This window comes from Mustela erminea, chromosome 15, assembly GCF_009829155.1.
Source record: "Mustela erminea isolate mMusErm1 chromosome 15, mMusErm1.Pri, whole genome shotgun sequence".
Taxonomy (NCBI): Eukaryota; Metazoa; Chordata; class Mammalia; order Carnivora; family Mustelidae; genus Mustela; species Mustela erminea.
In genome coordinates, this window is record NC_045628.1 from 48146831 (window position 1) to 48174726 (window position 27896).

Consider the following 27896-nt stretch of genomic DNA (forward strand, 5'->3'; position numbering starts at 1 on the left):
TAAGAATTAGTTACCCTAAATAATTAAAGCATTTCCATTCATAATACGATCTTTCTTACCTACTATTTCCCCTTTCTTTCCCTTATTCCATTATTTGCTGGTTTTGAAATAACAGAGAAATTGTTGTCTCCAATTTCTGACCTTACTTCATGGTCTATCTTGAAATCCTTTTTCTTTTTTTTATTACTCCATTATAACTTCTCTCATGGAAATCAAGAGTGATCTGTCAGTTATCAGATTCCATAACTATTCCTTGTGCCTCATTTTCTTGGATTTCTCTAAAGAATCAAAATATTTGTTCTTCTCTATCTCTGGCTACCATGGTGATGCGGCTTTCCTACTTCCTCCTTCCCTTACTGACCACCTCTTTCCTGTTTTCATTGGCATTTCTTCATTTTGTCCCTTCTCCTCTGGACACATTGGACTATTCATTATCCCCGAGATTATTATATACACTTCCCATATCCCACTTATGTATTTATGTACTTGGGTGTTTCTTCTACCTCTGAAAGTAAAAAGCTTCCTCATCCCTTAAATCTTAGCTCAAATTTCATCTCTTGTATGAAGTCTTCATTAAATAATTATCAGTATTCTACTCCTCCTTTTGAAATTCTCAGACCCTTTTGTATATACCTAATCAATAGCCCATTTTTTTCTACATCTTACTATATTTTTGGTGTATGTTTTACTTCCATTACTAGATTACTAGTTCTGTGAAAATGGGTTTTGTGAGTTTCAAAAAGGGTTCACTTGAGAATTTCATTTGAATGTAAGCTCAGTGTAAATGGGAATGTACGTTTTGCTTACTATTCAATCCTCAATACTTGGAAGAGTACTTGGTATATAACAGAAACCCAAAGAATATTTGCTGAATAAATATACAACATAACACCTAAGATATAGGATGATACATAATGATACTATACAAAGTATTATTGAATTACATTAAAAATTCAAAACATTTGGTTCCAAGTGAATGTTCTTCCTTCAAAGTGAATAAGCTCTGGAAGTTATTTATTTATGCCCATGGTGCCAGGTCACATATATGGGACTTTACACTAAACTAGCTTTTTGAATCATAAATTATAACTATCTCAGTATCTGAGCTACTGTTTTTAACAAAAACAGTATTATTCAACTTTATTTAATGTATTGTTTTAATTTGGCTCTCAATTATATGTGGCTGGAGATGAAATCTAAGAACTCGAGGTTTTAGTCACATAACTCATCTACAAGTTCTCTGGATTTTGGGTTGACACAAAGTATTCAGAAATATTTCTTGTCAGGTTGAACAATTATTGAACTTTCTCCCTTCCCAACTTCTAAATTCTTTAGGATTTAGTCCTGGACCCTTTCCTTACAATAATCCCAGAATCCAATCTCCTGGATTCTTTTTTTGCAATGATCTTTCTCATTGATTTACATACTTTAAGTATCGTCCTATATCAATGGCTTCCAAATTTACACTTCCTAACTTCTACTTTGACTGCCAAACTATAATTTCTAGTTTAGAAATATTCATGGAAACTCTTTTTACTTCCCAAGTATTTTCCCAGTGGTGCCCTCACCCTATCTTTGCCACTTTAGTAAACTGAACTCAGTCACCCAAGTTATGATGCTAAGATTCATTATGACACCATGCCCTATACTATGTCACTGTTTTCTAAACTTTCTCCCAAAGATCTGGTTAACTGAAGTTGGTTTTTGTTTTTGTTTTTACCTATCATCTTTGAATGAAGTTTCTTTAGCAAGTCAATTCCAGCATGCAAATAATCATTGTTCATTTAGAGAAAATGCTGAAAGTTTCAAATATTTATATGTCAATCGAATATATGTGGTATAAATTATACAGAAACATACTTAAATAATTCAAATTCTACTCCATTTATTTGAGTATCAAATTATTTTTTTCTTTAGAAACTTTTATCCCAAAATCAATTTTAAATGAATGCTGAGCAATTAATTATAATCATAAAATTGTGTCATATACTAAAAGGAGTAGTTTCTAATCTTTCATTTAGTTCCATTCCTGCTACTTCTTTATTACTCTGGGCCTCATTTTGCCTTGTCTTGGACTACTTCCCCAGCTTCCTAAGCATATCCCTGTCTCCCCAGTCATTGACATAACAATAATCTCTTTAAATGAGACTTTGAACTGTTACCTCCTGAACCTCCAATGGTTCCTGGCCCCGGTCCATTGTCCCATCACTGAGCTTCTCAGAGTCTCAGTCTTACATGCCCCATTCTGAGTCTCACACCTTCCTACTCCCATGCATCCAACATGTTGCTTCACTTCGTTTGTGTTTCTGAGAGAGCCTTGTCATCCTCCTTCCCCAAAGGTCACTGGGCCAGGTGAGATACACATTTTCTGAAGGAACAATCAGCTCCAATGTCTCCTTCTCCAAGAATTTTCTTTGTTCCCCCAAAGCCTGGATTTGGCTGGATTTTCCTTCTCATGTCTCCATGAATACTCAGGGTATATCTCTCACTGCACCAACCTCGTGGTTTATATGTCAAGTTCTCTTACTATAGTGTGAGCTCCTTGAGAACCCAGCCTGTGCATTAACTCATCTTCTACCCCTGGCACAGTTGTTCATTAAAAGGAAAAATAAGTGATTAAATAAATGAGTGAATAAAAATCTCTTCCAGAGCTATGAGACACACAGTTAGTGTAGATCTTGTCCCCAGACAAAAAATAGATGCATCCTTGGACTTGGTGACAAATAACACAGTAGTGTCAATGCCTATATTTGGTATGAAACTCTTTTTTTTTTTTTTTTTATCTTTTGGAGCTTCTATTCAATATATCTATTCAATATATATAACATATGAATAATTAAGTATCTATTCAATATATATGAAAGAATCAAGCATAAAGTGCTTACGTCTTTAGGTTCATAAGGCAACAAAGTGTGATGACAAATCTGGGATACCTTTTTGGAGACACGAAGGTCTCTCTATTGTGTTAGAGGAATGGTATGAAAAAATGCAAAGAGCTCCAGTCCAGCAGATTATAAACCTAGAATTAGTACTACCTCTGCCTCTAACTGAAGACTTGATTAAAAAGTCATTGAATCTGTCTGTTTTCTTACAAAATGGGAATTATACTTCAGGAATCTTTCTACTCTAGTGTTTTGAATGTAGCTTTCAAAAGAACAGAGAACCTGCAATAGTAGAGCATGAGTTTCAAGTGAAATAATGGAAAATATTTGGAGGATGCTTAAGACCTATTAACATTATTTTCTCACAGTTCTTAATTAACAGATGAACTGATAACCATTCTAGATTGTCACAGGTTACGGGCATACTCTAATTTTCATAGAAGTGTTCATAATATTACTACAGAGTTTTACTTGTAAAAGTGAAAAAAAATACTGCCCTAAAAAACCATTAAAGGAAAAACCTCCAGCTGTATTCAAGTGTTTGAAAGATACAGTAATTCTAAGGCTGGGAAGGGTGTCCCTGCCCCCAAGGCAAAATGAGTTTTTAAAAGTTTGGGAAATACTGCCCCAACATTCCTAAATTGGAGTGTTTTAGCAAAAGTCATTGCTGTGCTTACTAAAAGCAAGAGAATCTCAAAATCACATTGAGTCTATAGTAAATCATGCAACACTTGTTAGGGAGGCTTTACGATGAGAACAAATGTGAGGGTGATAAAATCTCTCTATTTTCATGATACCAGCTGCTGGATTCTAGAAGCAGATGTTTGCATACGAGAAAAAGAGATGTCATTGAAACTTTTAAAGTTAGGTGAACTATGGGACATTTGCAAAGTTTGGTAATCAAAAATAAACTGAAGCGCCTCAGAGTTTGGGGAATATTTTATCCAGTCAAATGTAAAGCCTGATGAATTCTGCAAGTCCTAAAACACAGCACAAGAGAGTGAAAAAGTTGGTATTAAGGTGCTCTCAAGTAAATGCAGTCCAGTAACAACTTATTGGGCTTGAAAAGAATAATTCTTGGCAAATAATACAATTTCTTAAATGCCATATATTTGAATCATAAAGCAGCAGTGTCTTTAAAAATTTGTAAATGATTTCTTCCTGGCATTAAATATTCAACAGTTCCTTTTCAGCCCCCTGTATATGGAAGTAATTTTCCATTTCCTTCCTAAGACAAATTGACTATTAATAAGTTTACAGCGGCATTTCTTTTAAAAATTATTTTCAGAGATTGCGAGATGGCTGCTGAGAGGATGGATGTGGCCATCACGTCCATGTCCATACTTTTGTAGAAGCAATTTGCTATTGCCTGTTGTGGGAAGGTCTGGGGAAAGACACTCATGTATTGGAAGGGTCAGAGCTGCAGTAACTGTAGTGCAGCATAGAAAACAGAATGGAAGCTTGAGAAGGAATATAAAAGTACCATCCTGTTATTTTCCTACTCCTGGTCAGTTCTAGGTGAAATTTCAAAGTAGGTCAAGCTTGTGTTCAGTGTTCCTAATCCTGCCTCAGTAAGCCCTTCCCAAATCCTATCCGCATGGTTTCACCCCCATTTTGGTGGACAAGAGCTTCACCTTTCATTCCCCATTTCCCTACTAGTTTTTTAAGTCATTCCTTCACAGCAAAGTATAGGGTGTGGAAACTTTAAACTGTTTCCTTTCCAGGCATAATTAGAAATATGGTGAAATTGCAGTCATTATGCAGTAAATTAGGGAGGGAGATGTGAAAGAGTGGGGCTCAGAGCCTCACCAAAGTGAAATCACATAACAAATACTGCAGTCCTTTAAACTAGCCTAATCCTGTTTGAATATGGGGTCCACAAGCAAAATTCAAGCACTGACTTGAAAAAAAAGAGCAACAACAACAACAAAAATCCATTAGCTTTAGTTTTTGTAGTTTTGCAGAATGTCCTCTGGGAAGTGGGAAGGCAACCCTTAAGAATGTAATTTAGCTTTAAAACTGAATTCACTGGAGCAAACCTGGCTTATTTAGTATTTCTATTATTCTCAACTTTCCATTGATTTTATTTTTATTAGATTTTAATCAGGGATTCCATTGTGAAACGCTTTTAACCCAGAATGTAATTTAAGAGGTCAGATTTTCTAGTGGAAGAGAAAGGACTGCAGAAGCACAGAAATGAATAGGAAAAAAAAAAAAAAAGGAAAGAAAGAAATTATAAGGCAATTAAATAAAAGGAGAAATGAGAAAGAACTTGAAGGAAGCAACTCCTGAGGATCAGAAAGTCCTGGAATCCAGTTACAGAGGAAGGGACTAAAAACTGGCTACCTAAAAGGGGCTTCAGATTCCCGGATGGTGATGCTTCCACTGCCGTGGCAACAAAGGCTGTCAACACTTAAAATGTGCGATGTATTCCACTAGTGTCTGGCTTCAATTCAAGAACTTGGTTTCAGTCAACTATAAAGACAGCAGAAGACTGATTATTCTTGAAAAAATTGAGAACAGTCCTAAGCCAGCATTAGAGAGTTCAGAGAAATCATCAGACAGCATTTTGAACACTGCACATGTATTATATGGGAAATGGTACAGACTACGGTACAGACTACTGAATTTTAGGGAAGGCTTACTAAATCTTTTTAAAGAAGAAAAAGTTATTGCTAACAAGCAAAATACTTTACCAGATTTCTGTAGTGGACAGAAATTCAGAGATACAGGCACTTCTTTAAAGAAGTCAGAGTGGGTTGTTTTACCTACCTACCTACCTACCTATAATATTTGACAAAGGGAGCATGAAGAAAATCTAATTGACAAATAGAGAAGAAGGGCACAAAAAAACAATCACATAGAAAGAAACTAAAAACATTCTTTAAGAATCTTTTAAATTCCACTAAGAGAAACTAAAATAACCTCTTTCTATTAGAGGATTTATTAATATAAAATCCTTAAATCTATCCCCAGCTGTAGTGCCCTATATCACTCTTTCAATTAACTACTGAACCCTTTCAAATATTTTTGCTAAAATAATGAGTAACATATACTAATGTTGCATATTTGGGATGATTAAGCTGATAGAACCGAAAAACGCAGTAATCAGGAACAGAACTAATGGAAAAATCTGTGCAAAAGAGAAGAAAAAAATAATATTTAAACTAATAATATAAAATCTCAAAGGCCTAAGTCTTTTGCAAAGGAAAACCATTATTAGCACAGAAATTTCCATTGAAAATGTGAAGATTATTCTTGCAATTGATTCTAATTTCTAAGTTAAAGAAATATTTTGATTTAGAAATAGAACATTATCTTTCTTAATAGAAAAAAATTTAAACAAAGAAAGATGCCAACTAAATTAATATAAAAATGTAAACTATAATATGCTACTGATTTTTTTAAATTGAAATGTGTCAAGGCACAACTACAAATTTTTAGAAGAGAAAAAGACTCATAAGCAGGTTTCTTTTTGTTTAGTTTTTGGTTTCTTTCTGCTAAGAGGAAATTTACTTTTGTTTCTTAGGAGATTTTAAAGGTATTAAAAATGGGTTTAATATTTGAAATCTGACATGAGATAATTGCTTAAAGACGGCTGTCATCATCCTTCATCTGTAAAGAAAATTATTTTTTATAAGTGTGCATTGAATTAGTTTGGCATTGTTTCTCATGATGCTTTTCAAATAAATTAACAGCGTATATTGACCAAGACAATGTCTGATTGTTTCTTCAAACATTTTAAAATTATTTCTGAGTAAACTGTTCATTTTGTGAATAGTATACACCCCTGGGTAAGTGGAGGGGGGGCTCTGAAGGCATGCCATTTTATTTCTAATGCTGATTTCACTACTTACAAGTATAGAATATTGAGAAAATTTCTTAATATCTACTAAATGTGAGAGTAACATTACTTACCTATTTATAAATGCAATTAAAAATAAATAGGATAATAAGTTTTAAGTGCTGAATAATTCATTCAATGCATATGAGCTATTTTGATGTTCTCCCCTAAGGTTTGCATACATGAACTTGGGTTTTAACTTACTCTTCAATATTTATTTGGTTTCTAGTCATAGAAGTGGATCAGATTGTCTCTTTGAACAAATTTTACCATTTGGAGACAAAGTTGTGTAGAAAAGACACAAGGTTTGGCTATATCTCGAGTGAGGATAATAGTCCAACCTGCTGAGCAAATTAATAAATTTCCCATAAGCTCAGTTTTCTTAAATGCAAGATAAAAATGGTAAGTATTTGAGAGTTTGGAGGTTAAATAAGCTAACATTGAAATGCAGCTAGCAATGTTTATAGTAGATAGTAAAAACTCAGTAAATGCTAATGTCCTCCTCCAATCTAGACAGGTAAATGGATATTGATATAAACATAGATAAGAAAGAAAGAAAAGAGGAAAAAAGAGGAGGAAGAAAGGGAGGAAGGAAAAAAGGAAGGAAGGAAAAGAAAAAAGTTGATATAGATGATGGACATCGAGATAGATAAGCTGACAGACAGAGGTAAACGAGAGAGAAGACGGATGAGAGAGGGGGCGAGGGAGAGAGACAAGAGACAGAGAGAGAAAGAGGAGAAGGAAAGAGAGATCTCTCATCATACAGTTTCTTGAAGGCACACTCCAAGTCCAATTTATTTTTGATGTTCCTAAAGATTCTAACTCTCCTTATGTATTACAAGGATTTATAGATATTTATTAAATAAATGAATTAATAAACAGTCAACAAATCAATGAAATACTACTTTAGTTAATCCTCCAAAATCATGTTTTAAAGTAGAAGTTAATACCTCTCCTGTAATTCATTATTACAGATTATCTAAGTGTGGCTTTCAGATTCCTAATATCTTTCCCATATTTATTAATAAGGATGTGTGGAAACTACTCATTTTAGAGGAGACATTTGCATTAGCATTCTCACTCTTACACTAGCAATTGTTTCATGTGTAACATTAACTAAAATATATGCCAAATGTACTTTCTTCTAAGAACAACAGCCACCTTCTTAAGGTATTATTTTCTGATACTGAAATTGAAAAAAACAGACTTTCAGTATAAAGTACATCTTCAGACATGAATAAGACCCCTTCCTTTTTCTATAAGGATCCTTACCCCTTCACATCAAATACATCACTCACGTGGTTAAAAAAATTTAAAGGGTTAATGTGAACAGCATATAAACTTTTTTTGGTTAACAGAGTTTCTCACGAAAATATAATAAAGGCAAAACTCTTTACTTACTCTATGCGGCTTTACAAAAAGTAGCCAGTGCATTATCCGTCAGTCACTTTATTATATACATAGATGAATCTATGTTAGGTTCTGTATTCACATATTAAGATCCAACAACCCATTATTTAAACTTTGTCTAAAAAATTACCATATTAAATATGACATAATCAAAACCCATCATGATCACTTAAGTCACTTCAAGTAAATATTCAAATTTGTAGGAATTATAAATATTCCATAAGCATTCAAATACCTTTCGTTGAAAATTTAAAACATAATGTTGCATTATTAGACAAAAAGTTGCTATGGTATATTTGGCAGTTAAAACTTATCAAAAGAAGGCCTTTTGGGAGGCCAACTTTTAAAAAACAGCATAATTGTAGTACAGAAATTTAAATATATATTAAACTGAACATATGCATTTATGTCTGCATTGAATTTATATATGTGTGAATGTGTGTATTAAAATTTCATATGATCTGAGAAATTAATAGACATGACATGTGTTGAAGTATGTATGATATGACAGACTGCATGCACTACAGGCAAAATGTATTTTCTCTGAATTGTCAACCAATAAGTATCTTAAGAGAAGTAGTTTCTCATTAAAAAACTGAAATAATAAACATTAGAATATTTAAATACTATTAGTATTTTGAGAACTAGTATAACAAATATAAATGCATTTGTAATTCTGAAATTGATTTATCCAGTTGTTCTTTTCCTTTTTTATAATGATAAGACACAAAAACCTATTCACAATCACAGGGTCTAAGTCTTACACAAAAGAGCTACTCACTTTTCTTTGGGTGAATCATTAGCAAATATTTCTTTGTGTTTGAAACAATAAAAACATCAAAACTAATAAAACAAAAAAAAATGAAGATAGACTTTTAGAAAAAAATATATGTATTTATTAAGAAGTATTTCTTTATTATATCGCTATCAGGGCCAACAAGTACGTGTTTATTTGACATCCCTGCAGATTTAGATGTAAATCCAAAAAAGGAGCCCAAACTTTGGCTCCGCTGTAATTTGACTCTTGAGTAACGACTTTGAGGCTAAAATTCAAGCTAAAAATAAACAAACCTTGCTAAGAGCTATAAAATTCCAATCAGGTTTTCACTTTACCTAAATGTGGTGAATTTACTAAATTTAATCTTGTAAACTAGTATATTAAGATGTGCATACCTAATTAAATATGCCCTACTTTCCTTGTTGATAAACACAAAATGGAAAAGGTTAGGAAATGTCCATAAAGATAAGAACAATCTAGTGACTTTGGTCAAGTTCTCATTTTAAGAAGATTACAGACTAATATCCATGGTCTTCCTTTTTCTGTTATTACTGAGGAATTGAATAGCTGCTTTCTGTCTGGGACAAGATCTGGATTTGCTGTTTCTTTTGATTTATTATCAATGGTCCATTCCAGCGTGATAAACTGCAACTCCAGTACTAATAGGTTTATAATGATTGCTTAAGCTTTACACTTTGTAAGCATTGGAAGGCTTCACTCACCTTGTTCAAGTGGTTGGCTTTTAGTTGAAGTAGTTTTCATCTTGAGTGCCTCCCTAACAGACATGTCACAGCAGGAGCCTTTGTTAGTGTCTTGGTCACTGTCAGCCTGATCACTGTCCCCGTGCCCACTGTCTCTCAGGCTGGCTCTTTCTGGGTCCTTAAACGTGGAGCTACTGAAATACATATAAAGAAAAAGAAGAGAAAGTGTTGTCTCTAGGAGTCTGAATCTGAAATGTAGTCTCTTGCAAAGCAATTTTGACACGAATGCAAATGGGGAAGCCGAGAAAGTTATTTAATAGGCCTTACCTTTGAACAAACTGCTGCCTGCTGCCCATGTAATTGGGCTCTGCGGGAAAATTGTCTGTCTGCGAAAGAGAAGGAAAAAAATACGTATAGTTGTACACTGGACAAATCTCCTGCAGAGCAACAAGATTTCCTAGTGGAAAAATGATTAATAATTCAAAAATTCCCTTAATCTTCAGATTTGTACATTTTAATTAAATTGGAAATTGCTGACATGTAATTATGTACTCAGAACAATTAAATGATTCCGGTCCACAAATTACCTGTTAAAGTAAACAATGAGCCTGTCATAACTGGCATTCTCTGTTACCACGAGGATGGATAACACAGTCTGTGTTGTTTCATTACTTAGATATTAAGATCGAACATTTGTGGGAGGAGTGGAAAAATGACCTAATTTCTCCATATTAAAAGTGTGAATTATTTAATAATACTCATTTTTAAACATAATTACATCATCTGCTGGGATTCTATGCCCTCCTTGATGTAATATCACTTAAAGTCATCCACTCCTCAATTAAGAGATACAGGGCATTTACTTCAAATTTTGCCAATAACAATTACAAGCACGGCACATATGGCTGAACTCATCTCTATAATTCATTCTCATCTACATTCTTACTATGGCATTGAACTCAAAGCAGGCAGTGGAAACGGGTATTACTTCTGGTTATTAAAAACAAAGTAAAATGAAAACAAGAAATAAAATGTTACTTAAAATATTGAGAGTAAAGACATTGAGAAACCAGGCTTGTTTTTGTGGTTGTTTTACTGCTTCCAAACTGATGTGGAGGTCTGCCAAAAAGAACTGAATTCTCCTTGTATCACGGAACAGAGTCTTTTGGGAGAAAGATACTAGATCTTTCATAGATCTCCCTATACTGTACATTCATACACATCACTTCTTCTTGCAGCTGACTCAGCGACAAAGGTTCTCCTGTTTTCTGCATCACTTCATATCACACCATTGTGCTCTGAAGCAGCCACAGATTCATACAACATCATCTACCATGCAAGTATCAGTGACACGGGAGCATGCAATTCATGAAGAAGAGGGCCCAAGTTAAGGCTTAATTAGTACAATATGTATTTTCCTTATAAATAAAGCTCATTTAAACTAACAGGACCCTTTTTTCTTCCCATGTAATAATTTGATTTTGCGGCTTTCTTGAAATATTACTGGAAGGAGAAAAAAAAAAGATATGTTAAGAGTAATAGCTTAAAGTACTATCTAAGTTTCACTGTTAAAAGTTTGGGGACAGGAAGTATCCTCATAAATTTCTTAATCTATAATCTTTTTCTGTTGTTCAACTGACCTTTATCGAAGTGAGAAGATGAAGGTAAATAAGGTCAATACATGTCTCACTTCTAATCCACCTTAACTAGTAGTTTGTAGCAACTACATGTAGAAACATGTAGACATGTTTCATTAACGTGTTTTACTAATTTTTAGATTCTGTGAAGCACCTTCAGTTTTCTTTTCATAATGGCAAACTACCAATTCTTAAGGATAACGATATTCTAGTAAATACAGTAGTGGCGGCGGGGGCTTGGGGGAACACCTGGGTGGCTCAGTCAGTTAAGTGCCACTTGATATCAGCTCAGGTCTTGATCTCAGGGTCATGAGTTGAAGCCACATGTTGGGCTCCACGCTGGACGTGGAGCGTACTTTAAAAAAAAATAAATTAAATTGAATTAAACTAAATTAAATAATAGTGGCAAAAAAATACTGGGGCAAAATGTTTGCAAAAGAATTTTTCCAATTTTTAAAACTACAATTACTTAAAAACTCCACATTTTAACTTAATAAGATCTGCTAAATTGGTCAAAAACATGCATGTAACCGATTATTGTTGTCAGTTGAAGACTAAGCCATGAATATCTTAGAATACTTCTGAAAAAGAATCCTGGGTATTAAGGAGAGAGTAAAATGTAAAGTGAAAGTGGAAACTCTAGTTTTTATAAGTGCTATTGTAAGTAACCTTGTGACTTTAATGGCTTTAATTAGGTGGAGCATCACAGGCTATGGATCCCTATTCAGTTAGACATACGAAGACAGACTGGGAAACTTCCCTTCCTCTGTTCGAATAGGGACAGTATCTGAAAGTGTTTGCCTATTGCTAAAGTTCTAAACAGCTCTGATGAAATACAGGACTTAAACTGAGAAATACAATACATTTCCCCACTGAATGAAGAGCTGTTTTTGAATTATGTGTGTGTGTGCATGTGCACGTGTGTATGTGTGTTTGCATGAATGAATCCGGGTGCTTGATGAATACTGAGCAAGAGTATTGCCATCAAATGTTATTTTGATGAAAATAGAAACACAAGAGGAAGTCATTAAAAAAGGGATTTTAGACGAAAAGAAAGATGAGAAAAATAAAGCAGGGAGAAAGGCAAAAGAAAAATAGAAAGGAGAAAGAGAGAAAAAGGTATATATACTGTGGAGGAATGAGGGTGAAGAGAGGTAAAAAGGAATTAAAAAAAAAAAGGTTGGTTTATTATTGTAGAATTTCACAAAGTACAACTTTTAAAAATTTGTACCTTAATCAGTAGCAGAATAGCAGAAGTTTACTAATAATGCCTGAATTTATCCAGTAAAGTAGGTAGAAATGTGAGAGGTTCTGTGTGTTTATAATTATCATAATGAAATAGCCATTTGGCCTTTAATAAACATATAACTAACTCACTATAAAAACCACACTGGTTTTAATATAGAAAATAACATTTTCATTATCCAGGCTCCAAGGGTGTCAGAAAACTCATTTAAACTAATCTGAATATAAAATAAATGTATTTGCATAGAAAAATGAAAATAGACCCAAAACAAAAGCCATATGTACCACAGCATCATTTAATTTAGAAATAGAAGGGTTTTAAGATATTTTCCAATAATGTACTCAAAAATTTATTTCTAGCTTGCACATATCTAAATCTTAACTTTTTTTTTAAGATTTTATTTATTTATTTGACAGACAGAGATCGCAAGTAGGTAGAGAGCAGAGAGAGAGAGAAAGGGAGAAGCACCTCTCTGCTGAGCAGAGAGCCCAAAGTGGGGCTTGATCCCAGAACCCTGGGATCATGACCTGAGCCGAAGGCAGAGGCCCCAACCCACTGAGCTACTCAGGCGGCCCTAAATCTTAACTTTTAAGTCTAAGAAGAAAGTAAAATTTGAGGTCAGACACTTGTGGCATTTTAGGTTTCAGCAGAGTAATTAAATGTGAATATTTGTAATTCTTGAAAACTATCCTCTTCCATACAAACTAATAGTACAAACTAATGTTTTCCCTTCAAACTCAATTTGAATGCAGTAACTTTTACTTTGAAAACATATAATTTGTTTATTTTTTTTTTCAAAGTACCTGGAGTTGGTAGGTCATTACAGAAAGTTCCAAAACAAACACGTTAAAAACTTATGAGATGATCTTTTTAATCTATTTTAGTCAAGATAAAAGACAAAGGCTATGGGATTTTTTAGTGACTATTCACTCATAACAAAACAGATCTAAAGTATCTTATCAAACTGAGTCCACCTTCCTAGTTTGACTTTTTGTTTTATTGTTATTTTGTTTGCTGAACAGGAAAACTTAGATGTTCCTTACTTTCCTTTGTACCGAAAACATGAAGAAATAAGCAAGTAATCACTTAAAGAGACATACAAAGTGGGTCTGCATGATATGAAGGGTTTCTTTGATTATTTGCCTCCATGTATATCTCCAAAAGTACTCAGCAGATTATAGTCAATTTATAAGTGATATTCAAAATCAGAATTTTTTGTCAGCAGTAATCAATAATAAACTATTCCTAAAGTATATCAGAATATATATTTATATATCCTACAATTTTCTCATCCTATTATAACTCTAGAAAACAAATCATGATCTAAAAAATATAAACATCCATGAGGAAGACCAAAAGGAAGCACTTACTGAAACTGAACCATATTGGCTGAAATTGGGTAAGTTCTTTATTTGTGGAAGTAGATTAATTTGATATGACCACTTACAAGTGTCTAAGGAAGTTGAGTTGAAAATGAATAGTAAAAGGAGATAAAATAGATTTTTGTATCATTAAAATAGTAAAAATAGAAATTTTAAAAATACATAAAGCATTTGACAAAAGTCAACACTTATTGATAAAAATTCTCATCAAAATCTGAGAAGGAAACTTCCCCAACTGTATAAAGAGCATCTACCAAAGGGGGGAAAAAAAAATATATATATATATGTATATATATATAACTAACACCAAACACTAAAAGTTTTCACCCTTGCTTTCACCACTTTTATTCACCATTGTATGAAAAGACCCAGTAAGTTCAATATGGCAAGAAAAAGAAATGAAGGGTAAATTAAAAAGGAAGGGGAAAATTTTCAGTTATTGTATTCACAAATAATATTGTTTAGGCAGGAAATAAAAAGCAATCAAAACGAATCACAAACAAAATTTCTTAGAAACAATAAATAAGCTAAGGTTGCCATATTCAAGGTCATCACACAAAAATCAATATTTCTATATACTAGCAACGAACTATAGAAAATCAAAATTTCAAAAACAATACATTTAGCATAGTTCCCTAAGATTCAAACGCTTAGCAAATAAATATTTTCAAATGATAAGTACAGAATCTATACCCTGAACACGGCAAAAATTATGAAATGAATCAAAGAAGACCTAAATAGATGAAGAGATATATTGTGTCAATGGAGTGGAAACTCAACATGGTAAAGATGTTAACGGTCCTCAAACAATCTATACACCTAACATAATAATATTCATATTTAGTATGATTTCATATAAATATAGATGAGCTTCTAAAATTTATAACAAGAAGCAAAGTGACTATAAAAGGCAAAATAATTTTGAAGGAGAATAAAGTTGAAGGAATCACACTATTTGAGACTTACTAAGAAGCCACACTAATCAAGACAGTATAGTATTGTAGACAGAAAAGACACAGAGATCAATAGAAAAGAAGAGACTGCCCATAAGTAGCCCACAGAAATAAGGCCAATTGATTTTTGACAAAGTTGCAAAGGCAATTCAATAGATAATTCAGTAGAAATGAACCTTAACCTACACCTCACATTTATATATAAACATATCTGTGTGTGTGTATGTGTGTGTGTGTGTGTGTGTCAAAATGGATCATATGTCTAAATGTAAATGTAAAACTATAAAACTGTAGAAGAAAACTTAGCAGAAAATCTTTGTGACCTGACATTTGGCAGAGTTCTTAGACATGATACCAAAAAAGCATAATCCATAGAAAAAAAAAAAAAGAACCAAACTGACACAGCAATTTGGTATTTACTTTAAAGAAATGTAAACTAGACTCACATGAAAGATTTGTACATAAATATTTACAGGAGCTCTCTTTGTGAAAACGGGAGTCAGCCCAGATATCTTTCAATAGATGAACAGATAAACAGACTATGGTACATGCACGTAATGGAAAACTATTTAGCAATAAAAAAACAAACCACTTATGTAATAAAATGGATGAATCTCAAAAGCATTTTGGTGAGTGAAAGAAGCCAGCCTCGAAAAATCACATACAGGATGATTCTATTTATAAAACTTTTCAAAAAAGAAAATAGCAAAAATGATGACAAAGAAAAGATCAGGGGATGCCAAGGTTTAAAGTTGACTATAGATATAGCATAAGAAGTTTTCTGGGGTGATAGAACTGTTTAATATCCTGATTATGGTAGTGGTTTCATGAAGCTTTTATATGTACATGATTAAAAATACACAGAACTCTACACTCAAAAAAAGTTTCATTACTATATTCTAATAAAAAGTAATGGCAAATTACACTAAAGTGATATCTGAGTGTCATATATACTGAAGATTCTTCCATCTCAAAGAAGATTATAAAACTACAAGTTCTTTTATTAAGTATCTTCAATAAACACTGTTTCTGAACTTTGTCTTTTAAAATGATGTAAAGCCAACTTTAAAATCTATGTAGAAATTTGGACAGACTACAAATGGATTCAAGATATAAAGATCTATTTAGCCACACTAGCAAACCCAAGCAAAAGTTCTCTAAGACATCCACCTTAATATGAATTATTTAGCTAAATTTTCATTTATTTCGAAGATTTTTTTTTGTGTGCAGTTCCCATTTTCCCAGCCATACATAAATACTTCAAATGAAGTTTGCAGACTGCATTTATTGCAAAGGAACAGCTTTTTTTTTTCCTTCTTTTAAGTAGGCCCCATGCCCAATGTGCAACTTGAACTTGTGACCCTGATATCAAGAGTTGCATGCTCTACAGACAGAGCCAGCCAAGCATCCCAACAAAGGAACAGTTTGTTGTTGTTGTTGTTTTAAATTTCAATGCAGGAAAGAAACATGGCTACATTGTGAAGAACTGGGATCCATCCTCAGAAACCGTGAGTTTCTAAATTCAGAAAATGCCTTGTAAATTGATTCTGCATTTGGAAGTGAACAGAGTACCTTTGTAAAAACTCTAAAGACATTTTAATAGGAAATGGTTGGTGTCTAAGATGTACCAAAGTATATGCAAAATATCTGCAAAGTGGTTTTGCAACTTTGGTGGCAAAATTAGGATATACTATTTAAAATATGTGGTTTTATATTTTATATGAGACAATATATGAAAATTTCTCAGTTATCAAATACAATTCTTGTTATAACTTTTGCATTAGAAAAAATCCTACATGCAGCACTGTAATAATCATGAAATAATGATAAGTGGGTGTTAAGTCTGAGCAATTTTAAACAATATTTGGATTTCTAAAAAATGAGAAAACTGTGGGATGAGAAAAATAAAGACCTCATCACTCTGAGTCTCATTTCTAATTAATTTCTAAGAAAAAAATACCAGAATGCTATTTCCCAAAGTATTCCCACAAAAGGAAGAGAGGAAAAAAATTCAAGCATTAGGAAAATGGATCGTATGGTTAGTTTTCGCCGTCCTAGATGCTATTTCAGTAAATTCTAGAATTCAATCTGTGATTAGGGCAATCACTGTGATAAATACATACAAAATACCTTGGTGCTAATTTCCAGTATTCTCTTATATTTCCCATTACAGAGTTATGGGGCAGTCAGGAAATTCCCTATGGAGAAAATTCTTGACAAACCAAACAGCTCTGGCATTTCCAGAATCCTTGATGTGGAAACACTGGTTTCCTTGATATCCTCTCACCTTTCTGTGCCCGTTTATCAAAGACGAGACCTTTGAGACAGAGACTCAGTGGGTGAATTCACTCCACAAATGTACATTTAGCTTGGACCCTAGGCAATATTTTTAAAATCCAGCTTTCAACAATGTAAAGTTCACAACATCTGACATCTGATCAGGAATGATAAGGTATGCAATAAACTAGGAAAATATAATCCATGGCTAGGGGAACATCAAAAAAACAGATCCAGGCACGAAAAATATGATGAAATTAACCAAAAAGAATCTTAAAAATCTGTTCGAATATTAAAAATATGGTCAAGAACATGAAAGCATGAACCTGAGAATAAGTGTCTCCTTAAATGTTGAGTCCTCAGTACCTCCCTTTGTATCATCTTCATCTTAGGCCTGAAGGAGAGAAATAGATGATACAAAAAAACCCAAATGGAAATTCTAAAAGTGAAAACTACAATATTTGAAATGAAAAATACATTAAATAGGACTGACAGCAGATTAGACACTTGAAGAAAAGATGCAGCATTTTGTACTGGGTTCTAAAAGCATTTACCTCAATAATTGTGTGTGTGTGTGTGTGTGTGTGTGTGTATACACACACACACAATTCCCAGCCATAACATAAATACTTCAAATGAAGTTTGCATTACTCCATTTATTGCAAAGGAACAGTTTTTATTTTTTCTTCTTTCAAGTAGGCCCCATGCCCAATGTACAACTTGAACTTGTGACTCTGAAATCAAGAGTTGTATACTCTACTGACAGAGTGCATGTATATATATATTTAACAGACACACGGGGCACCTGGGTGGCTCAGTGGCTTAAGCCTCTGCATTCGGCTCAGGTCATGTTCTTAGGGTCCTGGGATCAAGCCCCACATGAAGCTCTCTGCTCACAGGGAGCCTGCTTCCCTCTCTCTGCCTACCTCTCTGCCTACTTGTGATCTCTCTCTCTCTCTCAAATAAATAAATAAAATCTTTAAAAAAAACCCACAAACACGAAGTATAAATATATATAATGTTATATTTATACTTTGTGTTTGTACAAGTTTTACATATTTGTGTCAACATTATATTTTTAAATCTGTAATATACTAGAAAGCAGAGACAGGTATGTCAAATACCAGAAGGATCTCCCAAAGATTGCAATACAAAAATGAAGAAAGTTTTAATTCTAGAAATGTTGATTTAGAATAGGAATTGTTAAAGAAAAACGAAAGTATGTCCTTAACTCTTTGAAGTCCTCATTAAGAGAGAATTTACTTCTCACAAACAAATTTGGGTTTAGATACGTAGTATGCTGTTAAATCAGATCATTATAGCTTCAGTTATACTAAGATGATCTGTGTTATCCTGTTTCAGAAGTACAGGGGAGTGGAATTTTCAAAATTCTTTTGAATTGGGCACATAAAGTTCACTGCATATATTGATGCCATTGGGTTGAAAACAAAGTCAAACAAGTTGAACTTTTCCCTTATTTCAAAGGCACTGCTTTTCACATTGATAGGGAGCATTCTCTTTGCAGCACACTAAAAACAACTGAGAGTTAAGAGGTGAATAATTCACTTTAAGCCTTTTCATACCGACATTGCTTCTGATAGCTTTGCCTTCAACAGAATATATGGTGTGGTTCTTTCTACATTGCTGAAGTAGGCAACAGCATTTTAAGCCACCACTTATAAAGTTATCTGACAGCACCTATGGCTTTGGAATTTTCAAAGAGCATGAGGTATAGCAATAACTGTATTTATCAATGATTTTCAAAATAATATATTTTATATAAGTATAGTATGATCGACATTTGTGTTTTGCAACCAAAGGCATAATAAAAACATGAGAAATTCTTACCACATTTAGCAAAAAGTAGCATTACTTTAAATTAAAAATGAGAGGACAAGAAGAGCCACATCCTGTAAAGAGAACATTTTAAGTCTACAGCTCAATTAGGATGACTGAGATGATTTTTTTAAAGTTATGTGGCTACATATTAAAAGCTCTTGCAAATGTTAACTCTTTTGTAAAGGATACTGATAACTTTAATAATAACTTGTGTGCCAGAATTTAATTATGTAATTTTGAATTTTAAAGAAAATCATCTTTGACAAGAAAGAAGAAAATTGAAATAATCAAAAGGTAAGAGGAGTTGCTATTTGTTATCTACAAAAGCACACAAAATAAAGAATACTGTCCATTCTTTTTCATATTTGCTAAAGCCTGGAGGCCATAGGCCACCAAGTTGCCACTGAATGAATGTTAGATATGCTTTCTCACTGGCAATGGCATAGAGTTATGCCATGAGTTGATGTCTTAGGGAGAAAAAAATCCAAAATTTGAGTTGCTAAATTCAACATCTCCAATTAACCCATTCTCTTCAGTACAATCAGCCTCTCCATTTCAATGCTAACTAATACTCAATCTTTTTCTTTTTCTTCCAGTGATGGTAGTGGTCATAATGTGGAGGGGGGAGGGAAGTCAGGAGTTAATTCCTTTCTGCTTCTTATTTTGGTTGGTTTTTGCTAGTACTCAGCCAGATATGCTGTCTTAGAAGACTCTCCTCTGCTTTCCTCCTATCATGCTTTTTTTTCTATCTTTATTAAGAATACTGAAGGAAGGGTGCCTGGGTGGCTCAGTCTTTAAGCATCTGCCTTTGGCTTAGCTCATGAGCCCAGTGTCCTGGGATCTAGCCCCATAGAGGGCTCTCTGCTCCGCAGGAAGCCTGCTTCTCCCTCTCCAGCTCACCTGTGCTTATGTTCCCTCTCTTGCTATCTCTCTCTGTCATAAATAAATAAAATCTTAAAAAAAAAAAAAAGAAGAATATGGAAGGATTATCCCTCTGGAGGGAATACCTACAACTGGATTCCCTGAACAGTCAAAGGCCTATGTAGCCAATGAATGAACATTCATTAGAAGTCTGAACTTCTAGAACTCTGACATATGAAGAGAAAGAGAGGAAAGGGAGGGAGACAGATTGGTGACTCATGATTTTACTTACTATCCCCATGAATGCTGAGTCTTCTGCAAGATACATTTCCTTAAAATCTTATTAGGGTTAAAGAACTTGCTAACAAATAAAAGGAAGTTTTCATAAATTGATTTATTTAGATTCAAACCAGTTTTCAGTCTAATTCATTTAGCTAGTATGGACAACCATACTGCACTGAATCTAAATTTATGTAATTTGTGTTATTGTGCACTTTCTGTGATACAAGGCTTGGAGTATTCTGTCTTATATTAGGACCTACAAAAGAGTATTAGTGATATTTATTATTCATTCTTCCCAACTGACCTAGAAGACATAATAGTGTTACTGTCTACATGGTTTCTTTTTTTTTTTTTTTAAAGATTTTATTTATTTGACAGAGAGAAATCACAAGTAGACGGAGAGGCAGGCAGAGAGAGAGAGGGAAGCAGGCTCCCCACTGAGCAGAGAGCCCGACGCGGGACTAGATCCCAGGACCCTGAGATCATGACCTGAGCCGAAGGCAGTGGCTTAACCCACTGAGCCACCCAGGCGCCCTTACATGGTTTCTTTAACAGATAAACTACAGCTAACTAACTTCCATAAAGTTACCCATCATATAACCAATTCATTGCAGAACAATAACCCTTGCTTGTGACTGCTAGGACCAGTCAATTGCTGCACTGCCTCTCTTAAAAACAGAGAAAAATAAGGCTCCATCCCAATATTTTCAGAATTGTTAATGAGAAATTAATGTAACTTGCCTTTAAGTGCATTTAAAAATTACTGTTACATACTAAGAAAGAAAAATGCTACTAACACCCCTAATAATAAGACAACGCATTGAAAAAGTCAGCACTTCTACTTTCTAGACTTGCATGTTAAATTATTTGAATAGCTGAACATTTTATATAACTCCAATAACCAGATTTATTTTCCTTTGGCCAATAACATAAAAAGGTAATTATGGCCATTTATTACCAAATATTCTAATGCATGCAGTAGGCTTAACTGTATGATTACTTACCATCATGACAGACATATAAATTGCCAAAATAGGCACTTCTGAACACTTACCTTTTAAAGTGCAAAAGAAATTCAAGGTATTACTTATAGTCTATCATTATGTTAATACCAAAAAACAAGAACTAATTTAAAAGGTGAACCAAACTGTATGCCTGTTATCCACTTCATCAGCTTATTTTTTCAAAATACACTCAAATTAAAAACATTATGAATGAATTGATTTTGATACACAAAGTTCACCAGGCTTGCTCCCCCAAATATTAAATTTTTAATCATAGGATAAAGTCAATTATTCAGGTAACTCATTTTGCTAATGAAAAAATTATCAATAAGATCAGGTTCCTGTCTGATTTTGCATCTACCTTTCAAATAATCACCTGTATAGGTATAGTCCAGGTCCTAATAGGATTTAATAAATAAAAGGAATTCAAGGTGAAATTGAGTGATGCAACACCTTTCTCATTTTTTCCTTCTTGCAAGTCTTGATAGGGAATTTTTAACTCTTTAGGGACAATGATGCAGGCAACCAGCTAACCAACCAATATATTTTACAGTAATTAGTAAATACTTTGGAGGAATTTTGAAGCCCCCGGTCTTTTGCACGGGTTTCAAAGATAATTTATTATGTTTTCTAAAATTACAAAAATCATATACAATTATAAATTTTCAAAAAAATTATTCATTGTATTTGAATTTCTGGCTTGAAAAACAAGAGTAATGTGAGAATACAATTATGAAAATTTAGGAGATAATATACAAGGAATTTGGAAGACCTGTCCTCAGAAATGACTATTACAAAGTAAAAGGCATTTCTAAATTTGAAGAAAAAATTAATTATTAATCAAATTTTGAGTATTAGAATACTAGAATATTTATCATTTTCCTAAGAAATATAAGAAGAAGTAGCACATTCAAAATGTATGATTCAATGGGAAGAGTCTATTTTAGGTTGGCATTCATTCCTGAAATTAGAATAAAGCCAAGTGTCTTTACTAATGTTAACAGATTTTTAATTAAACATTAGCACAAAATGAAATGAACTATCTCTACTCTTTATCAGACTGACACTTAATACCTAATTCAAGTATCCCCAGCTTTCTTTGCTTGGAGACTTCAATTCTAAGAATTTTTTCTCGTTGGGTAAAAGCAGCAGTCTTACCTACACAATCATTTCAGAGATAATAGGCTTTCATTCTTTCATATCTAATTTTGAAATAACGGACAAATACCTTGATCTTGTTAGAGACTCTTTATAATTTACATGGTATAGTTTTTTTTAAAGATACAAAAATGGAAAGAAATTAAGAAATGTTAACAGTTAGTAATGCCTTACAAAAATAGTTGATGAACCCTGGCCTCTGGCCCACTATCTGTTTTTGAAAATCAAGCTGTATTGGAATTCAGCCATGCCCTTTCATTTATATGTTGTCTATGGCCACTTTCATGCTTCAATGGCAGAGTTGAGTAGTTGTGACAGAGACTGTATGGCCCATAAACCCCAAAATATTTACTATATGACTCTTAACAGAAAAAGTTGCAGGCTCCTGGCTTAGAAAAACTAAGTCTCAGTTCTTAACCTTTTAATTACAATTTTTACTCTATTCACTCCTGCAGATAAAATACTAATGAGGCATTTTCACATATACACTCTGTTTTATTAGGTCATAGTTTAGGGGGAAAAAAACAAAACCCAAAATTCATTTTCATCCTCTGTGGGACAGACTTCTCTCACAGAGTTTGCATTTTGAAGGTGCCCAATTGAAAAACTGTTTATATCTTTTTTTAAAGTGGTTTTCAGTCTTAGGTGATTTGTAGCATGTTTATATTCAATTCCAAACTACTTAAAACTATGGAAACAGTACCATCACGGGAACACCTGAAAACAAAATGCACTTAAACACATTAAGTTTCCTGAAGTGTATTACAAGTTCCTCTAGAGTGTACTTAGAATAAGAGTAAGTAACCTGTTCCTTCCCAGAAAAAAAGAACACTTCTGTTCTTGGTCCTTTATCTCCTGTGCTTCCTTATGTATTTTACAGGGTGATTTTTTTTTTTTTTTAATTTGTCATATATTTTTTTTTTATTTCCAGCATAACAGTATTCATTATTTCTGCACCACACCCCGTGCTCCATGCGATCCGTGCCCTCTATAATACCCACCACCTGGTACCCCAACCTCCCACCCCCCGTCCCTTCAAAACCCTCAGATTATTCCTTCCTTTCAACCTCACCAGCTAGAACCATTGTAATTTATATTTTACAGATGGAGAAACTGAGGCCTGTGGAATTCATGAAAGGTTAGACGGAGGTCCCAATATGAGTAAGTAAGAGGAAGAAGTTTCTTTTCACTCAAAATTTTGCACTATTTCAAATAAAAAACCTGCAAGTACTGTAATGATCCACCTTCCTTTTGTATTTATTATGCTTTGCTTTCTAGCCTATTTATCACTGTCTGATGTATTTTACAGATTTATTACTTTCATTCTAATACTGCTTGTTAATCAATGCTCCCTACTGAGTACTGATACCAGGTCACACCCCCTTGAATGGCTTTGTTCCTATAATTGTTCAGCTCTGAATCATTTTAAACAAAGATAAAAGCAATGAGGTCTACTGGTCAACTTTGATTCAAATAAAAGAATCAAAGCCAGTTCTATGATTAAATCTGATGATCCTGGGCTGCTTCTGGAGTCTCCAAAATTTGGAAATATTTTCACTCTATAGGATCAACTTATAGAACTTCTTGAAGCTTCTGCCGATTGTCACTTTGAAAGACCCTGAGGCAATGTGTCATACGTACACTGGTCCCAGCACAGTTTCTGAAGCTTAGTATATGGAGGCCTAAAGAATTCTTTTCCAAATTGACCTGCATTCTAGGAAGTAAGTTGCAGTAACTCGGAGTAGCGATTATTCATGCTATACAATGTTTTCTTACTCCATAGATACCTCAGTAGAAATGTATGTCAAACATGATATCCCAACTGGTATAGGAACAGAAATCCTAAACTCTGAGTCAGATGACACTAATTCTCTATTCCTAGCTAGCTGTATATATGTGAGTAACATTTCTGTGCTTCAGTTTTCTCACATGAAAAGAAATGTAAATGAAATCAGATGTTATCATATGTCTCTAAATTTCTGGCATTCATTACAACAGTACTTTTGTGCAAACTTTTCTTCAGTTTCTACCTGGTGTGAGTTTTCTTCCCATAAGGTCTCCCTGCATAAAAAGCACAGTTCTTAAGTAAGACTTAATAACATATTTCCACTTCAGAGTTTACTTTGGTAGTGTAAGAAGTTTAAAATATCTGTAAATCACTTCTTCAGAAGACAGTCTACCAAAAAAAAAAAAAAAAAAGACAGTCTACCAAAAATTGGTCATTTTTTGAAATGTCTACTTAACATTTAAAGCAAAGGTGACCAGTCCTGGTTTAGAGAGGTCAAAGTGGAAATTTACGATAAAATAAATTAGCATCCCAGTAAAATTAATTTTTAATATTATAAGTATTATAGAATAAAATTGTACTCTTAATTGCTAACATTTGGGCCAACTGAAATATTGTTTTTATGGAAAATATGCCTGCAAATCAGTACCCTAACTGCTTCAGTACTTTATGTCATTTGCTATTAACAACAACAATAACCATGTGTTAATATTTATTCAACATTTAGTATTGATTATATCCTTTTTATGCATAATCATATTGCATCTTGAATTTTGATTATGACAGCTCTATGAGTAGCAAATATTATTACACTTAATAAGAAAACAGAAAAAAAAGTTAAGCAACCTGTTCTGGACTGAAAAGCTATATATATATAGATATATATGGATATAGATATAGATATAGATATATAGAAAAGCTATCTATCTATAGATAGATAGATAGATAGATATAGATATATAGATATCTACAGATAGATATATTTTCTTTTTAGACCAAGAACCTTGGGAATTGAATCTCAGTGTAAAGCATCAAACTGTCAATCAGGGAGTAACTGATTAAATGAATTACCCATTAATTGGCCCAGAATTCCAGCATCGTTAAGGTAGTATGAAACTACATCATTGGCATGGGATGATGTCTACCTGTGATATATTTATATAATTTTGGCAAAAAGCAGCTTAAGATATTATGTTTAATATATACCTGTAGAAAAATCTAGTTGTGTGTCATGTTTATGTGTGTACTTAACAGCATGGGAAGACAGAGCAGTTTATGAACCCTTATTCAAAACCCTGGCACTTAGAAGACATGTTTTGTAATCCCAAACTCTTTCATATTTCAGAATGACATTTTGTTGTACATGTCATATATTACCTATCCCAGCAGAGAATGGTACAATACCTCAAATTTAAACATTTTAATATGTCTTCAATAAAAAAATGTTCATATTATTAACACTAAGTGGAACTAGTAAAGGTTAAAAATAGTCTTAAATCAGTTCAGGTCTGAGTCTTTTGGATCTGTATTTAGAGAAGGGACTATGGATCTGAACAACAAAAGGTTAGCAATAGCTACTTCTGAGTACTTAATAATAAGCAATTATAACTTTTTAAAGATTTTATTTATTTGAGAGAGTGACAGTGAGAGAGAGCATGAGAGGGGAGAAGGTCAAAGGGAGAAGCAGACTCCTTATGGAGCTGGGAGCCGCATGTGGGACACCATCCCAGATCGGGATCATGACCTGAGTGGAAGGCAGTTGCTTAACCAACTGAGCCACCCAGGTGACCAGCAATTATAACTTTTTAAATGCAACTTTCTGTGTGTAAACCTGGCAATTCACAGACCTGTACCCTTGGGGCTAATAATACATTATATGTTAATAAAAAATAAAAAATTTAAAAATAAAAAAATAAATGTAAGTTTCTCTATTTTCAGACTACAGATATGTAATGAGTTCTTACAATGCACCAGGTGCTGTTTTAGGTATTTTTTTTTAGAAGAGGTTTTGCAGTAAAAATTATTAAAATGCAAAATATGGCTAAAAATATGATAAATGACTATAGTGACTATAAATAAATAAAAACATAATCATTTAATTTTGGGAAATAAAATTTAAAAAAAAAGAAACTCAAAGACACACATTCTGAACCAAAAAATCTGAAGTTATTTTAATGCAAAAATTTTGATTTTTTGCATATAAGAGTTTTATAATAATGGCTGTTATTCCCGAGAGTAAAATCTCTTCTAGGGAAACTATTGACTTGGTGAAAATCAAATAGGAAAGAAGTAACTGGCCTTGCAATCAAATGTAGCCAATTCATCCCTAGAGGCTGACTACAAATTCCCAGTTCAATGTTAGAGGAGCTGAAATCCAAAAGGCAATAGACTAGCAGAGCCAGAATCTCAACTATACAGGTCCAGAAGCACAGTCTCAGTGGAGTAGCTTCATCTTCAGGATATCTGTCATGGAGCACAAAACCAAGTGTCCAAAAATCTCATATATTTACCTTTCAATTGTCCTTGAGAAACTCTTCTTTATACATTACTTAATTCTATGTTTTTTGAAAAAAGTATTATGTGCCCTGCTTGTATGTACATTAGACACATTTTTGTATTAATATAAAACACAAAGTAGATAGTTTTTCCCAAAAAAGAAGTGAAAAAAAGGAAGAATTTTTCTTTTTTCTGATAGCTTGCCTCCTCCTCCCTTCTTTTGAAAACCGAATCAGGTTGTCACATATAGTTTGAAAAATAGGTTTTTCCTGTCTGTGAAGGAGCATGGGTTTATTCAAGCAGAATTAGGTAGTTTATAAAAGCCATATACTTAATATAAAAAAAGGCAAGGTATAAAACTCTTCCTTTAGTCTAATTTGATTTAAGGTTCCCGATACCCCTTTTCTTAAGAGGACAGAACATCACAATATGAAATGGTGCACCTAGTAGCACAGTACATAAACAGCTCAGGCTGAAAGCATAACAATAAGCTCTCCGTCTATTATTGCAGAACCAATAAATAAGCATAATGAAAATCATGACACATTATTACATTACTCTGTATTGCCTCTATTCATTAAAAAAAAAAGATGAGTGCATTTAAAATAATTTCACATGTCAAATGACACTAAGCCTTCCAGTTGAGATGATATTGAAAGATTGAAAGGAGTATTTGTAAAGGGCAGATGCATGGTCTTATGTGGCTTATATCAAGATTACAATAAAAGCACAAAGAGTTGGAGATATAACTACTTCATTCCAAACTGATAGTAGCACAGTATCCCAAACAGTTACATCATTCACCTGTGCTATGTGTGTTCTGATATTAGAAAGTCAATAAAAAACACATTAACAAGCTTTAGAAAAGACTTCCCTGTCAATTAGCCCTTGGATGGATTCTACTTTTTCAGTTTCCCTGTTGATTTAATATACTAGATTATATTAGCAGCACTGATTTGTAAACAAGGAAGATCTGAATCCTATTAATGGAGATATGCTGCCAAAATAATCAGCTCCCTACTTAACAAGTTTCCAAGTATTTGGAAAAGCTGTGAAATGGGATTATAAGGTTAAGCTGTGTACATCTGGCTCATCACTATATAAATATTTCAGAAATTTGATCCCATAGGCTGAAGAAACACCTGTCTAATCATGACTCTTTTCCAAGTTACATGAACTTCAGTGAGCAGAGCAGTACACAAATGCTGACAAGAAATAATGATCAATTTACATGATGTATTTCTCATGTTAGGCATATAATTTTATTATGTATCACTCATCTGAGTTAAGACATAAGAAATATTTTGGGAAGGTTCTGTGGCATCACATTTATATAGGCAAAAGAGCTTGAGAGAAGTGC

The 27896-nt window shown here is 33.4% G+C and overlaps 1 protein-coding gene across 5 annotated transcripts in view; it reads right to left on the minus strand.

The window, feature by feature from the left end:
• PCDH17 (protocadherin 17) overlaps positions 1-27896 on the minus strand; it is a 98522-nt gene that overhangs the window by 51727 nt on the left and 18899 nt on the right. For 3 of the 5 annotated variants that reach the window (XM_032314421.1, XM_032314418.1, XM_032314420.1), the window contains 2 exons: positions 9943-10001; positions 9637-9809 (listed from right to left, as the gene is read on the minus strand). In XM_032314421.1, the coding sequence (XP_032170312.1) occupies positions 9637-9809; positions 9943-10001 (232 nt within the window). Of the gene's footprint in view, positions 1-9636; positions 9810-9942; positions 10002-27896 lie in introns of those variants that run through there. The other 2 variants (XM_032314419.1, XM_032314422.1) reach the window with 2 other exon arrangements.